This window comes from Caloenas nicobarica, chromosome 1 (genome assembly GCF_036013445.1).
Source record: "Caloenas nicobarica isolate bCalNic1 chromosome 1, bCalNic1.hap1, whole genome shotgun sequence".
Classification (NCBI taxonomy): Eukaryota; Metazoa; Chordata; class Aves; order Columbiformes; family Columbidae; genus Caloenas; species Caloenas nicobarica.
The window spans coordinates 83,331,637-83,349,371 of NC_088245.1; the positions used below are offsets into that span (position 1 = coordinate 83,331,637).

At 42.4% G+C, this 17,735-nt stretch overlaps 1 protein-coding gene across 1 annotated transcript in view; it reads right to left on the minus strand.

The window, feature by feature from the left end:
- The window catches only part of PTPRO (protein tyrosine phosphatase receptor type O), a 155,922-nt gene extending 140,999 nt beyond the window's left edge, over positions 1-14,923 (minus strand). The window contains exon 1 of the mRNA XM_065654728.1: positions 14,708-14,923. Coding sequence (XP_065510800.1) covers positions 14,708-14,923 — 216 coding nt within the window. The remainder of the gene's footprint in view (positions 1-14,707) is intronic.
- Between the last annotated feature and the right edge of the window lie 2,812 nt (positions 14,924-17,735).

A 17,735-nucleotide genomic window follows, 5' to 3' on the forward strand; every position in this document is an offset into this window, starting at 1 on the left:
ATCCGTTATTTAATTTGACATCTTTAAAAACAGAGGGACTAGAGAAAAAAAATGAAAGAGAGAGAGAAAAAAATGGATATGACCTTTAGTCTGACACTCCAAGTAAAGACTTTGGATAAATACTGGCAGAGAAGGAATATGCCAATATGCAAAGAAGAAAAAAGATAAATGATACTAGACCATTTCAGTAGACAAAAATCCCAGAGCTCCTATTACACAGCCATTTCTGACAGTACAGAGATGGATTTATCAGAGGGCAGAGGGGGACACTCGCCTTCCCCTGTATTAGCCCTCTTAGCATAGCATGTGCATTCCTGGGTGCAGGATGCAGACACATCTCTGCAGTCCATCTGCTTCCCCTCATTCAGGCTGGGGCTCATCTCCTAATGCAAAAAAACCTTTTCATTATCTTTGCAAAAATTCACAGTGGGCATCCAGCAATTACCAGCCACCCATCACAAAGAACTGTAGGAACAGGGGGTAGTGTTCCTGAACAAAAAGGTAAAGGATCAATCCTACACATTATCTGAAACAATTAGGCTTTTTTCCTTAAACTTGTAAAAGACACAAAGAAAGAATGTACAGTGGAAAACTGTGAAACCCCTGCCACATGAAATGCAACTGATAGATAATACCTGTTTTAATAAACTATAAGCCTTCCAAATTATTAATATCAACAGAAATCATGCATTTAAATTGCATTGCAGGCAAGGGGATCTGTGGCAGAGCCATTTCAGCCTGCAGCCCCTTTCCCACAGTGCCCTGCAACTCTGCTGGGCACAGCAGCGTGTGAAGTGGAACTCAAGGTCTCCTCCTTCACAACACCCTCTCTATTCAGTGGTGGCCAGGGAGTTCCGTGTAGCAAAATCTAGCTTTGAAGAGAGTTGGGATTAGAGAACTGAACTTTCAGAACCCATAGTCTGAGCACAACTGATCTGCACTAGGCCATGCATGGCATCTTGAAATCCCTTCTATCCATTTCTTTTATGTTAATTATATAGAGATGCAGAGGTTTTTCCTTCTTCTATAAACTCGGCTTGTTCTGTGTAAGCTCTGTTTTCCAGGATATCTTCACACTCTCTGCCGACACCTTTCACTTCACAAGTGGTAAGCACATTCTGCAGAGTACTGTTTCTTTCCTCCCAAAATAAACTAAATCTGGCATCATAGTATGTCCTGGTTTCAGCTGGGATAGAGTTAATTTTTTTCATAGTAGCTGGTATAGTGCTGTGTTTTGGATTTCAAATGACAATAATGTTGATAATACACTGATGTTTTAGTTGTAGTCAAGGACTTTTCACCTTCTCGTGCTGTGCCAGGTGCACAAGAAGCTGAGAGGGGGCATGGCCAGGACAGCTGACCCAAACTGGCCAAAGGGATTCCATGCCACATAATGTCAGTGGATACAGGGTGTTTCAAAAAGATGGGCCCAACTTCAAAATATAGTGATTTCAAATTGGTTCCATCTTTTTGAAATATCTTGTATTTTTGGGGATGCTGGCTGGAGGAACCACTGCTCAGGGGCAGGCTGAGCATCAGTCACCAGGTGATGAGCAAGTGCACTGTGCATCACTCGTTTCAGATATTCTATTATTGTTATTATTTTCCTTTCTGACCTATTAAACTGTCTTTATCTTAACCCATGAGGTTTACCTGTTTTTTTCCAGTTCTCCCTCCTATCCCACTGATGGGGTGGGGGTGAGCAAACAGCTGTGTGTGGTGTTTAGCTGCCTGTGGGGTTAAACCACAACATAGTAACATCTGAAAGTATGAGGTAACATAATTTCAAGGCAAAAATCTGTGAAAAAAACTAACGAGTCACTGAGCTTATCCTCCCCTCTGACATTATAAATCACCAGTAATAAAATGCTACTACCATGCAGAGTCAGGCAGCAGAAACTGTAATCACAGCCCAAAGTAACTGTTCCTATGGAGCTCATTAAGTGTATCAAGTCACTGTAATCTTCTATTGATTTTAGGAGCAGTGGTTCAATTATCAATACAAAAAGCGTAAGGGAAATTTCCAGAAAGGATTCCACATATTCCCTTGAGATATGTATTTTTCCACCTTGATTTTTACAAGTTTCTCTAACTCAATGCAGTGACAACTGATTCCTCTGCTCCAGCACTAAGCCAGCCAAGGACAGAGGCCAGCCCTGCCCCAACAGATTTTAATTCACATTGCTCACAAGTACCCCCGTGGTGAAGATTTAATGGTTTCCTGCATGCCTAAGACCTAAGCTTGTAAAATATATGAAGACGTGCTTCTCCGCCCAGAAGTCAGAAGAGGAAAAAGGAGGAAAAAAAATCTCAATCAAAAAGCCTTCTTGAGAAATGTGAACCTGGGAAACGAATGTGCAGTGATGGCAGATACCTGCCTGACTTTGCAGAAAGATTAAGCGATAATTAAGACACGTTGTAACAATGGCAGCTCAAAGAATTTTACCCTTGATGTTATATTTAAAGCTCAAGCTCCAAGGAGCTGGTGAATCAAAGAAAACCAGCAGACTTCAGCAAAAAGCTTGTGACTGTAACACAGAGTTTTAAATTCTACAAAGAAAAATAGCCTAAAATTATTTTTTTAATTAATTTAAGAAAAAAAACCAGTCAGGGTAATAAGACAGTTTCATGCTCTTTTGAGTCCCAATTCATGATTATTAAAAAGGTTTAATTGACTGTCATTTCTTTCCTGCAGGAGCCTAAGAGGTTGTCCAGATAGGCAGTGTAATCTCCATTCTCATAGATACTCAAAACTCATCCAGACATGGCCCTGAGCCCCCAACTTACTTGGTCCTGCTTTGATCTGAGGCTCAGACCTGATGTTCTCCAAGCATCCCTTCAAGCCTAAATTACTTTATGACTCTTAAACAGTTACACATATCCCTATATCCTCAGAGCTGTGCAGAGTCCCCAATCTATACTACGGCATTTGCCATTTTGTTGACAACCAGGGGACAATTCTGAATTGCCTGCTTTCTCAACTGGCCCATTGCAGTCTCTTTCTCCTCCCTTTCCCCACATATCCCAATTGGGCAGCGTGTCCTGCACACCCTCCCAGCTATGCAGTGAAGGAAGGAATATCAGCATTACTGTCAGCCTAAGGCCAGCTAGAAAGATAAATGAGAAGACACCTACAATAGTCCAAAAAGCGGGCAGCAAAACATAAAGCTGTCTAGTGATATCCAACCAGACCACATCCAGCTTATAAGGCGTTTGTGACTTTTGCCTCACTATTTTTGAAGAGAATCACTCTTAGCTTTCAACTTGCAGCCTTACCACTGCATGTACAGGCAGTCCAATGTGGCTGCCCTTTGGCTTTTCTTGCTCTAGAGAGGATAGCTTGCTGCAGACGCAGTTGTGCTGTGTTGTTGAACCTCAACTCAAAAAGTTATTGCACTGTGAATAAGCATGAGGAAAACTTGAACCTTTCTTTCTAAGCATCATATGAGACCCATACACCTTACAGGACAGCAGACAAATGCAGAGATGGTAAACTACCAGCTCAGAAAAACATATCATATTACTCTAAGCATTTCAATGGCAAGATTGATTCTTTCAGTTAAAACTAATGTTAATTCAGATATCCACTATGTCTCACATACTTTAATCATAGAACCAACACACATAAGGACAACAAATCCCTACCTCTGGAAAAAAATAAAAGTAGTAAAATCTTTCTGATAAAAATAAAAATACCCCACAGTAGATATTGACAGTGAACAGCTGATCCTATAGAACCATTACAAGATACCATTACTAAAAGCCAATCCCCAAACAGGCCATATCTTCATTAAAGATTAGCTACAGAAAGAAAATGGATGCAGAAATAACTGTGTACATAACTGGAACAGATGAAGCCTGTCCTCTGACATGTTCCAAAATGCTTCTGTTTCTTTTCCATTTTATGTCCCGTCCTGGTTTTGTTAGAAACAAGTTTCTCTTTTAGTGAATTTCCCTGTCAGCTAAAGTCTTCTTACTAAATGCAGTTTTCCTGAAAGTTAGATACATGTTTTGGTAGACACAGCAATGGAATGCAAGGTCATTGATAATGATGCATATGGCAAGATGTGCAAGCAGGAGGTGAACTGAAAATTGACCAACTAAAGTATTCCATCCCATTCACATGATACTTCATATAAAAGTGGGAGATCACCAGGATCTCGTCCCTTTTTCCTTATGGCCGACATTGGGAGAGGACCTTGCAAGTTGACCCTGTGAACTGAGGCCTAGTGACAGCCTGAATCCAGCTCCGGTTGGCTGCAGAGTCCAGTCCAGGACTTCGGGTGCCAGCCCCACATCTGCCGGAGCGGTTGCCAGGGCTTTCAAGATTGGTTTTGTATATTTTGTATTATTTTCTCTATTTTTATTGGTAGCATTAGTAAACCATTTTTAATTTTTCCAGCTCTCTTCTCTCTGTCCTTCTTTCCCTCCCAATTGCCTGTTCTTAGTGGGAAGGGGGGAGAGGAAGAGGCGAACAGGGGAGAGGGGGGAGAGAGAGGGTTAACAATATATCTGCCACGGTTTTATTGTCACCCCGCAATCAAACCTCAACATCTCCTAACCTCATAATGTTCACAAACATATTCTAATTGTGTATGAAATAATGTCACCTGCAACCATTTCGGTCATGCTAGTCCTTCTGGTGAGGCCATAGGCAGGCATTCTGGATCTATTCCAAGCTGAATATTCAAGCACCATATAACAGACAGAATTTCTTTCCTCCACCTGGACACTTATTGATATCTTGACTTGCTACTATCCATCACCTGGTGTAGTAATGCCTACCAGGAAAAATTGGTATCTGATAGCTGGGCTGTTATATCACTGCATAAAACCCCTTTTGTCCCAGCATCGAGTATGATGTCTGCCATAGCCAACTGCTCTCTGGCATGTTACTTTGCAAAAGGTTCCTGCAAAGTTCAGATCATTAATGTCAGAATATTTAAGAATATTTAAAATATGCAGCAGATATGGATACATTGTAAAGCACTGTAGTCAAAGGACCAAAACTCATCTTTTTTTTTTTTTTTTACTTGCTGCTATTGTTAACTTCTGTTGACCATTCACCCCCCTTTAATTCTCAAGTTTTAAATCAACTATGTCCAAAGACAAACAAACAGAGCTCAGTTAATATCCACACTGGCCTTGTGTGTGCATCTAAGAACACCTCCAGTTTTCTCTTCTTCATAGTAAGAATGCAGATTATTTGACCCCACCCTGAGTTCCTCTAAGAAGGAGCTCTGCTGCTCAATACATAACTTGGACTCATTGCCAGCTCTTAATTTGGCCATGCATTTGCCCTTTAGAGAAAAATTATTTTCCAGACACCTATCTTAAATTACTTTTCAAATTCTGGTTCCTTTTTGCAATTCAGATAAGCATGTGACTGCATTTTGGACTGGTATTTCCATTTGTGTGATCAGATATGAAAGTTCTGTAGTTAACTGGAAGCATGTAAGTGAAAGAGTCTAGGAAATAATGGCTGTGTTCACATCGCACCTGGGCAGAGCAGGATAAGAGTTTACGTTCTGAAATTCAAAGGCCTCAGATCGTCATTGGGTTTTGGTATCGCTTTTGACTCAGCTAGCCTATTAAAGAGACAGGGACCAGCTGTACTGTTCGGATCCATATATGAATGTGTATCTGGTATTGATGCGGAATTTGGTTTCCACCCAGCCAGGTACCTGTGTCAATGCTGCAATGCCAGTAAAAATAGCTATAGGTTGAAATGTGCATAAATCTGAACTCTCATTTGAACAGTCTCTGAAATATGCGGAGGAAGAGAAAGAGTAGACTGATGGCTCTGACTGGAGAAAACCACCCTATTTTTTGCCTAGTGCTAGTCACATAACTGAATTTTCCTACAAAGAAGCTCCTCTTGTAAGAGCAGAAGCATTCAAGTGTGCTTCTGCTACACTGGCTTCAGCACTAGATTAAAACACACCAACCCTTGCCAATACAGCTACTGCCAAAACAGGAAAACTGCTCAAGATTTACCTGATTCAAAGTCTCTTTAAGCTACTAGACCCTCAGATTCCAAAAATCAGAAACATCCTGTGGCATCCAGTTTGTGCTACTGACACTGCAGCGAGCCCAAGATCAGCGATACGTCACGGCTAGTTCTGTGCTGCAAGTCAAACTTCACAGCATCACCCACCTGAGATCACAGGTCTTCCCACTACAGCTTGATCCAAAGCCCGTTTAAAGCAACATAGACTTCCATTGACTTCATTTGGACTTTGGACTGGTTCCCAGAAGCACAGTAGACTCTCTGATAGCTCCTAGCATCCTAAGAATTAGAGGCAACCTGGCAGTTCTGGTTCCAGCTAACAGAGGTTGATGTTGCACATAAACAATAGGTAAGATCACAAAATTATGACCCGTATTCATGGAGTGTCTCCATTTCAGTTAAATGCTGGTGACATCATATGGTGTCACCAGTCAGTAGTTTTCATGCTTTCCCACAATGATGCTGAGGAAACCTGACTGGGCTTCAGAGCTTGTGGAGTCTTGAGTTAGTTTCCGAAGAAGAATTAAAAATAAAAAAGAATTTTTGGGTTAACGCGTTATTTTGTAACCCACTGAGAAGTAATTTTATACCAGAGATCATTCCGAAATACACTTAAGTATTCACTATGCATTCATTTATCTTTCAGAAAATATCAAAATTTTCCTTGCTGTATTTAATAAGTGCTAGTTAAGTATGTAAAATCCCATCCCATCTGCTTATTCCTTCATATAGTGAAATTAGAGGGCTCAATTCTGCAGTCATTACTCACATAAGGAGAGGCATTGATTTAATGGACTTGCCTGAAAAGGGATTACAGTATAGGACTCTCTGATATTGATTTTGTGACATCATAATCTTAATTAGGTAAGGGCAGCCAAGTTAGGGAAACAAAATTATTAAAAAAACCCAAACCTCTTAATTTACACTAAGCAGACTGCAATGAAATATTAGCTATGTTGTCCATTTTGAATACAGCTTCTCTTTAAACAAAAAAATATCTGAGTGATGTTTCTCTCTTTTATCTCTTGCCCTGCTTACAGTTACTTTCATGAAACTATTGTGAGCAAGAACATTTTTTGTAGGTTAATGGGTTCTCTTTGAAGGGATTAAAGTCACATTGATTATTAATTATTTTTTGATGTTTTAAACTGATGTAAATGTCCAGAAGCTCTGATGAGCAACATCCTGAGGAAATCAATACTGAATAAAAACAGAAGAAGCAAGCAACAACAACAACAAAAAGCCCTGCTCAGCTCCTGGGGGAAGCAATTGTGACTTATTTCTGCTTGGAAGGTATACCGCCGCTTAGAGAATACCAGCAACTGGCATATATGATAATCATTTCTCAGATATCTAGAGCATCCTTATTTTGATGTGTCTATCTTTCAGACTTCAGGCAGGGTCTGCAGATATTTTGCATACAGAACAAAGCTAGGCACAGCAGTGCTAAGCAAATAATAAATAAATTAATTTCATTGCTGTTAGAAGAAGTTCATTATTTTCCTTAAATCCACCCTCCAGTACTTTGGGAAAACACTAATTAGCATTCTTTCTGTTAATTTTTTTTCCACCAATTTTCTCTACTGTTCTTCACCACATTTTAATGTGGTGCTGGGCTTTTTTTTGCTTTGTTTTGTTTGTTTGTTTTCTACTCTAGTTTAAGATTTCTCTGCTGTTTGTAAGTGGAATGGGAACCAGATCCTTCCTTCTCATTTCGTAGGTCAACGAGGAGTGAAGATTCTCCATGTTAAAATGACTTCCACATGAACGAGGAAATGATCCTGATAAGCTGGAGTGCAGGTAACAGGCATGTGCCAAACAGCTGATTACACCAAGGTAACAAGACAACTGAGACTGTGGTCTGCTCTGGGGAATCCTCTGAGCCCAGAAGAGCAGCCCCTTCTTGATTGATTCTAGGGATGTGTCTAGGCCAGAAGGAGATAATTGAACGCTCTTAAAAATGAAGGACTTTCTGATCTACTTGACAACTTAGAGACTGGGTGCTGCCTCTCTTATCCCAAGGATTTGGCCTTGGCATTGTTTAGGCAAAAGCTGACACAACTAAACTGGGGAACTGCAGGTTTATAGCACACGACAAAGCTACAGACCCATGTCTTAACCACCTGAAGTGTGCTGAGACCCAGTCATTTCAAAATCACAACTCTTAGATTGACAAGCAAATTCCCAAAGTACTTAAAAAGGAATTTAGCATTTTTATCCCCCCAAGAGGTTCAAATTTGCCAAACAGCTATCTCATGTTAAATCTCTGACTGACATAGAATAGCACAGAGCTGTTGACTTCTGTTGCTTCCATTCAGCTCCTCTGAAGTGCTCAGTCCCTGTGCTTGAATGTCACACTCGAATTTTTCCATCCCCAACATTATGTCTACTATGCATTCACAGAGCCTATCCCACATATTCTCTTCTCATGTCCATGCTGCCACTTCAAGACCAGCATACTGAGTGTACTAATTCCTTTCAAAACATATCTCCTGCTAGCTCTCTTCCCTGTTACTATCAGCTGTGTCACCGACTTTCTCATCGCCGATGCTTACTGTAAAGCATTTCTTCTCTAAATACACACATATAACAGAAAATGCAAAGATAATCACAGCAATTTGAGCACAGCACGTACTACTTCTGCTCTGGTACAATGTGCTGTCTTTATGGTGAGCCAGACATGATGCATATCATAGTATTTCTGGAATTTCTTCATTTAAAAGCCACTGTAATTTCCTAGAATAAGAACGAGGGAGTTCCAGAAATGAAATGCATCACGTTTGGCTTACTGTAAAGACAGCAGACTTCTTCCTTAGGACTTGCTCACCTCACTGGCTGTATTCATTCAAGATTACACAGTTCTGTGAAAAGCAAGGTAACCTTTCTGTTTCAAGTATCTCCCATTCTCTATTCATCTATTACACATTGTGCATGTGGCAGCTAGTATGTGTTACCACATTTTTTTCATAAAGATTTTTCTCTTTTCAACTATACATTAATGGAAGCTTAATTAAAAAAAAAAAGAAGTTATAATAGCTGTTGTGTGCAGAACATATTTAATAAGCCATTTTCTTCATTTTCTTAGCACATTACTATGTACTAAACTCTGTGTAAAGATTTTCATTTTTAATACATTTTTAATGTTTATCAAAGTTTGATTTTTTTCTTTACATTACAAGCAATTACATTTTGGTGCAAGAATAAAACATTTGCAGTCTTGAGTAACGAAAATGTAATCACTCATTTACTAAAAGATACGAGTGCTCTGGATGATACATACTCCTCCAGTGGAAGAGGCAAATAATTTTAAGGAACACCTAAAACAAAAGTTAACTATAAGCCTTTTACGTTGTTCAACAAAAAGACCTGTTTCCAAAGCACCCTTTTTTTTTTAGCATTCATCATCCTGACCCATATGCCGAAGTAAAAGAAAAAAGATCTCTGCTCCAGAGATGAGTCTGTCTAGTAAAATAAGTCTCAGGATGGATTTAGATGAGACTCTGTTCAATTTAACATTTATTCTGAAGCTCTGTAAGGTCATTTCATGATCTGCCTGGATTGCTCTGTGTGGTGACATCAGAAATGCAGAGATGAGTGGGCTCCTAAAGATCAGTTACCACAGTGTCTGTTAGCCCTTTAGCGAATTGCCATGGGATTGCCACAGGTAAGCCTTTATGCAGCGTAGTCCTGGTCTTAGCCTGAATAAAGCATCACCCCTGAATGCAGCTTCTGACTAAGGTGATAAAACCTAGAAATTGCCTTGCTGACCTTGTGCAATTCGAGTCTGGGGCTCACAACTCCTTCAAGGATGAAAGACCTTATCCTGGTGGACCACTGTTATTTCACCACAATAAAATCAGGAATTTGCCAAAGAATAATAGCTGAGTCTTATTCCACTGGCAGAGAGGCTTTTGCAAGTGCCTGTTACAATTCTGTAAACATGAGCTGGCATTCGAGTGTCCTCTCCACTAGCTTTGCCCTCTAAACTCACTCTGGTCTAGAAATAATACATGAAAATAATGACATGAAAGAGAATGTGACTTGTAGAAGTTTTGGGTTAAGGATGGTCATTCCTAACAAAGTTTTTTAAAAAAGAAAAGTGTATTTATTTGGGGAGGATGCTTTTCTCTCCCATACAACCTAGATAGTCTCAGGCCAGCAGTAGGCAGAAAAGTTCAGACTGTTGTACTTCAGTAGCTCTTCTGAATCTGTCCCATCATAAGGAAATCTTACATTAGTTTTGAAAACAATAAAGAACTGGTAAGATAGGTTGTTGTTGGAGGTGGGTTTTTTAATTTATTTTGATACTAGAAGGATGTGTTCATGAGGAAAAACCAAAACAAAACAAGCTCATTTTCTCAACAAGAGCTTGATCCAGCATCTTTCAGAGAGAGAACAGATGCTAAAATGACTCTGTACCAAAATTCAAATGAGGCGTCCATTTCTTTTCCAACCAGGAGGAAACACTGGAGAATTACTGGGGCTCCGAGCTGTGAATCGGCCTCTCTCTTACAAAGGTTTCTCACACAGAAAGGGGCAGCGTCCTGACACTATGGTTTTTGCTTCAGACTATTAACTTCAGATGCAGATATTATTGAAAATTACACCAATAGAAGCACATATCTTTTGCTGGGTAAGGTTGTGCTGAGTAAAGTCTTATAGTGCCTAGATCTCTTTGGAAGCCTTGATCCATGTAAACCTGAATTTCAGCTTCACTAAGACACCAAACTCCACCAACATAAAAAGCTGTCCTCGCTGGGAGAAAAGAAGATGGTGTTGCTGTTTTATATGCAGAGCCTGAATTTCATATGTAAGACTAATACACAAAGACTTCGATCTCATGGAAATAAGAGATGGCATTTTTTTATTTGTAGACAATTTTCCTGATTATCATCCCACTTATTTAGTCCATACATGGAACTGCTGTGACAACCGATTTTCTCATTGTTTTCCTACTGAGAGCGTTGATCAGATCCTCTTGGAGGTGTAACAGATTGCAAATGATGTCCCAGCATCAGGTTTGGCATGTTTAAGATGCTTTTGTCCCCTACTTAAGCCCTGCCTTGTCCCACACAAATAATACAGCAAGGAAACATAAAATCACCCACGTGCAATCTAGTAACAGCATGTGATATCTGACATATCAGTCACATAATCCAGGGCAGAACTTCAGCTGGTCGAAGCTCATGACTAAGGGAAGGTTGCTGGATTGCAGTTAGAAAAGACAGGGAAGATAACATCAGTAACTGGAATCAGGGAATATGTCCACTTTTTACTATATTTAGCTGAAGTACAGTTTTTCCTTTCAGGTGTGATCAGCCATGCCTTTGCCACACCAAAACGAGACAATCACAAAGCAAGCTGCTAAGGACTATGCTTTCCAGCCATTCAGAGACTGAAACATCGGTGAACACAGGCCCATTGCAAAATGGCAATATATTAAATAAGAGATTCCTACAGCAGAATAGTTGGAGGCTTTTCACCAAAGCAAGACGCAACCCTGTTCCTATCCCAAGTCCTGTAAATCCATATTAATATTTGAGCTTGCACACAATGCCTTTCTTCTCCCAGTTTCTAAACTAACCATCACAAAAGAAAATCACTGAAGAAAGAGAATTATAAAGGTTCAAGATCACATTGCTGTATTTCCAAGAAAGATTATGGCATTGCCCTGGAGCACAGAAAGCATTAACGTCACCCTGTTAAAGAAGGAACTAAATATTACTAGCCAACGGGCAACAAAATCAGGCATATGACATGCAGTGGGCAATATCCCCCTTTGATCTCCTTTTGTAACTGTTTGTACCAACAACCTCAGACAACATTGGGAGTTGGAACAAGTTGGCACTATTGCTTTACACTATGAAATATGACAGCTGGGGGAGAGGAGAGGAGAGGAGAGGAGAGGAGAGGAGAGGAGAGGAGAGGAGAGGAGAGGAGAGGAGAGGAGAGGAGAGGAGAGGAGAGGAGAGAAGAAGAAGAGGAGAGAAGAGGAGAGGAGAGAAGAAGAAGAGGAGAGAAGAGGAGAGAAGAGAAGAGGAGAGAAGAGAAGAGGAGAGAAGAGAAGAGAAGAGAAGAGAAGAGAAGAGAAGAGAAGAGAAGAGAAGAGAAGAGAAGAGAAGAGAAGAGAAGAGAAGAGAAGAGAAGAGAAGAGAAGAGAAGAGAAGAGAAGAGAAGAGAAGAGGAGAAGATGAGAAGAGAAGAGAAGAGAAGAGAAGAGAAGAGAAGAGAAGAGAAGAGAAGAGAAGAGAAGAGAAGAGAAGAGAAGAGAGAAGAGAAGAGAAGAGAAGAGAAGTGTTTTATCACTGTGCAGTCTGATGATGATTCTACAAATTGCCAGATGGGCATCAAGGCCACATCAAGCAGATACAGCTTAGCAAGTGACCTTTGGGCTGCTAAAGCTGAAACAGCAAGTATGCAGACATCAGTTTTGCCCATCTTCAGATTCATCAGTTCAATGTCCCTGCTTTCTCACTGAGATTAACTTCCAGGTGAAATGTCAATTTAATAACTTGAGGCCGGATAATTTCAGTATTACTTCAACAAGCTGCAGAACTAAACAGCACAGACTTAGGGAAAAACTTTGGTTTGATTTTTTTTTTCAATTAATGTCTACACTTTTTATTTTTTGCAGTGACAAATAAAGAAAACTCAGTAAATTTAAGGTTTAGGAAAATGGTCCTTTCAGTGATCTGAAACAAGTACTGCTCTTGCTTCCCCAACTTCTTTCCTGTAACCACATTTACTTTGATCATCCTCTGAAATCTCAGTTCTCCACTTGTTGTAGTGTCTAATAATAATGTAGAAGATAACTAATTACGGTAGACTTGCTATCCAACTGAAGTCGTAATCCAATCACACACTGCATGACTGATGCACCTCTGTATTGAGCTACAGCTTTGCCTTTTCTTACACTACAAAATTCTGCTAATACTCATCAGCTTTCTTTGTCATCCCAGTCTTGGGTTTCCTTGAGCAACTGACAAGAGGGTATGGCCGAAGAAGTGATGGTTACTTTCCAACAAAATGAAAAACTAAGGCCTTGGCTACCTTCAAACCTTTACCAAATTTCTTGAGATATATTTTACGAGTATAGTATTTTACAAATTTAAACTACCTATTTCCTGTCTTGCTTTGTCACAGTGATTTTTATCATAGTACTGCTAGTAAAAACAAACAAACAAACCAACCCCACCACACATGCAAAACCTGTTCCTCAAAAACAACCTGATTTTTGAAAAAGCCAGGACTCAGACTGTGGGGTTACACAGCTACTTAAAACTGTATGCAGTTCTATATTAGAGAACAAACTGCAACAGAAATTAACTGCAGTCCTTCAGTTTTCTGTTGAGCCATAATGTCCACAGTCTTTCTCTCTTAAAATAATAATTAAAAATAATTAAATTCCAAGGAATAAAATTTTGTCCATATATTAGTGTTATCTTGCATAAATGTACGTTTCACCAGTCATGAAAATAAGACAGCTGACAGTTGACTACTATATGTGAACAGATGCTGTGAAAGCTTCCCTTTAAATAGTTCTGTCAATGCAATGTCAGTTTTAGAAGTGACACCACTGCTGTTCTAGGACATGATCCTGCAAACTCTTATTCACACAGGGAGTCTTACTGCTTTCCATAGAACATTTACATTTATAAGACTCTGAGAGGTCAGGTCCTTAGTTGCGGAGTTCTCCTTAACTGTGACTGACAAATATACAACAAAGTTTTTAGTAGTGCTGAACACTGTACTTCAGGGCAATGACATTTTATAGTCAGTGGTATTTCCCTAGATGGTACATACGTTTTCTTTTAGAAGTTACATGAGGCATATTAAATATGCTTGAGAAACCATTAAAGAAGTAAAAGCATAAAGATAAAAAATGTCATTTGAAACCAAGCTTGCAACATTAAGCAGAACTTTAAAAAATTAATCTGCCAAGAAGATAGGCTGAGCCTGAACATAGCACGGCACTGATCAGGAAGCAACGTTAAATTCTGCCACGATAAAACCGTCACGATACACCACCCGCCTCTTTGTTAGCTGCATTTTCATAGAGGGTCTCTTGGCGGGGGGATGCGTGAAAGATAAGAGACATTTAACGGGGGAACACGTCGCGCCGGGGTGCGTTTCCCGGAGCCAGCGCCGCAGCCGGGCGGCGGCCGGGGCGGGCGGTGCTGAAGGACAGCGCGGCGCCCCCGCCACGGCCCGGCCGGGCCCCGCGGGGCAACACATCCCCAAAACGCCACATCGCCCCTCTCTCGGCACCCCTGCTGGGAACCGGGTAACTTTGGAGGAGGCAGAGGATGGCAAGTAGCACCGCGCAGCTCCCCCGGGATGATGGCACTTTCGGCGGGGATAGGGGAGCGGGGGCGCCTCTCGCTCCGGGGCGCGGGGCACGGCGGAGGGGGCTGCCCGCCCGTCGGATCGCGCACCGCGGGGCGGCAGGCCTTCCCCCCTCCCCACCAAACCCACATGCAGATCCTGCGCGGCTACTCGAGGGAGCACAAAGCGGCGACAGCCGGGGCTGAGCCCCTGCCTCCGCCAGCCCGCGGGAGAGGCGGAGCGGGCAGAGCCACCTGCCCCTGCCCGGGAGCCGCGGTCCCACCGACTCGCCGCGAAGGCGCACAAAGGCGAAGCGGAGGGGGGTCGGTGCCCACGGGAATGGGGGACCCACACCCCTCCCTCAGCACTTACCTTCAGCAACACAAAGAGCCAGAGGAGGCAGGAGCGGGCCCCTGGGGCCCCCCGCCGGCGGCGGCCGGGCATTGGGGGGGACGGCGGCCGCGGCCCGCAGGGGCGGCCGGGCAGGGGGGGCTGCTGCTCCTCTGCCCCCTGGCCCCCCGCCTCTGCCCCTCTCTTCCCTCCTCTCGGCTCCAAGCCGTTCCCGGCAATGGCGAATTGCGGCAGCATCAGGCGGCCGGCGGCGGCGCCGACCTCCCCGCCGAGCGGCGCATCCTGCCGCCCCCCGCCCCTTTTATTTGGGGTTTGCGGCGGGGAGGAGGAGGAGGAGGAGGAGAAGGAGGAGGAGAAAGAAGAAGAGGCGGCGGCGGGGAGTGTCCCCCCTCCCAGGAGTTTGGGTGATCGCGCCGCTCGCTGCACTGGAAGGGGTGGCAGAGCCGCTCGCCGGCTGCGGGGGTTCCGTCTCCCCGGCGGGAGCGGCCCCAGCCCCCAGCGGAAGGCGAGGTCTGGGAGCCGGCAGCCACCGCCCTCGCTCGCCCCGCACCGCCCTACCCCGCCGGTTCCACCCCCCGCCCCCGGCTCTCTCCATCTCCCAACAGCATCTCCTCTCCAGGGGCAGGAAAAGCAAGGCGGCAAGCAAAAACGAGTCTTCACCACCACTCCCCAACACGCACAACAGTCCCACCCCAATGTAATTTTTCCTGCCTGCCTCCCCAGACCGGATCAGGGAACACAAATGCCGCGAGCACCCGGGGAGGCCCGACTGGCGGGGCAGAGAACGGACGGGGCCAGACCCTGCCCTGAGCAAACCCGGCCCCGCACGGGGCTTTAGGCTCCTGCGGGAGGCAGCTGCTCAGCGGCGGCTCTGCCGGAGCTACAGCCCCAGGAGCAGTAGCCGGTCCTCGGGTACCAGCAGCACAGTGTTTGGAAACGCAGACTTCCTTACAGCTGGTCTCTGAAAGTAGAATAAAGCGTGTGGGCAGCTCCTCGGAGGTTCGAGATGTAGGTCTAAGCCTGCAAGGGGTGGAGAAGAACTCATCCTGTCCCACGAGATACTCAGGCCAAGTGATTAGAGGGGCACATGAACGAACCTGAAGTCACATCTCCTCTTGTGTCCTCCCCCACACACATCCCACCCTGCAACCCCGCAAGTCGATCAGGGTCATCTCCAAACTTAAGGATAGGCAAGCTATTAGTCTTTTCAGGAGTCTTGCTTAAGTTGATGTACCCAGTAAAAAAAAAAATAAAAATAAAAGGGGGGGAGGAACAAGAAAACCCAAACCCAAAAGAGCTATACGTCCCGCCATTCGACCACAATGACAAAAATAGTCTTTCCAAAATGAGAATACTACATCAGAATCTGGTTTGTCTCCAACCACATTCTCACTCACGCTCAGATAAATCAGGGTGCATCCTCAGTGCAGCTATCAGAGCTATAATCAATATTGATCTGAACAAAACTGGGTCGTAAGTGTAATAAGGCTGTGTTTGGGGCATTAAACTTCAGAGCAGCTTTCGATCTAGGTGTGGTTCCATAGTTTATAGTAATGAGCCACCACTTCACTTTTCCTTAAAATAATAAAATAGTGTCTGAAAGTAGATTCAGGATTATTTTCAAATTTTCTATGTCATTTAGGCAAGATGAACTCTATTACATTTTTGTGGGAATGTTCTTTAAACTGATCAATTAGAAAGTTGTTTTCTAACAGCATGACTAAATTAGACAATAATGAATCTGCATTTCAGAGCCCTGCCTGGCTTATATGTGGCATATTCCTGATTTTCATATAATTTGGGCCTTTGGTCAGCAAAAGCTTGCTTTAAAAGTGATCAAAGCCAAAGAGGGATGTGTTTATTTTGTGCTGAAATGAGCCCTTGAGCAGTGATTTGCCATGCTTGATGGGGATTAATCCAGAAAACGAAGGAGAAATTCAAGTCCTGTGTGTAGATACTGGCACAAAGCCCTAATTTAGAGCTCTAGAAGGCAAATGCTATTCATATCTTCATTTATAAGAAGCTGGGGACAGAGAACACCTACTCAATGCTGCCAGTGAAGGACACAGGCCTCTCTTGGGTACCTATCACTCTGTGCGTGTTTGGAGCATTATCTGAAATTGGCATGCAAGGGGTTAATTGTAGCTAAATTTCCTTCAGTACACAGGTTTAGGATGAAGAGAGAGGTTATTTGAAAGACAGAGCAGCGAATTTCTTTAGAAGTTAAGATTATCATCAGTACTTGAGAGCTGTGGATCAGATTTTAGGCTAGGAATTTTTTTACTAAGTAAATTAAATTGTAATAGTCAATGATTTTTGACAATAAGACTGTACTTTATGCAGTCTTTCTTCTCCAGTATTCCACTCATTTACAACACTTATATGTTAAATTAAAGATGGCATAAAGAAGACTAAGGATACATAAAAAGAAAAAATATTAAATATAAAATTGTAGTAACATTTTAGCCTCAGAACAACACTATCTGAAGAAAAGAGTTAAAGTGAACAATAGTTGAAAGAAGTGAGAAGTGTTTCTGAAATGAAACCTTCAGAAAAAGACTAAGATATTAAAATACTCTGGTCTGGCTGTTGCGGCAAAGAAAAATGCAGCCAAGAGAATGCAAGAATTGCATCATTTTTAAAATTATGGGAGTCTAGTGATACTCAACCTTTTCAAAAAGTGCCAGTGCATTGGAAGAGTCCGATCTGCCAATAGAGCCGAATCCTTCAGTAAATTATAATAAAGTTGGGGGTTGGTTTGGTGGGTTTTTGTTGGTTTTTTTTTGTTGTTGTTGTTGTTCTTTGTTTGTGGGGGTTTTGTTTGTTTGTTTGCTTGTTTGTGGTTTTGTGGGGTTTTTGTTCGTTTTGGGGTTTTTTTGGTTGGTTGGGTTGGGTTTTGGTTGTGTTTTTTGGTTGGTTGCTTGGTTTGGTTTGTTTTAATTAAAAAAAAAAAAAGGTGTTTTCTAGCAACTATTCATGATTATGTCAGACACAAGCAGTAGAACGATTTCTGCCAATGAAAGCCTACACCCAAGCAGAGAAAGAAGGT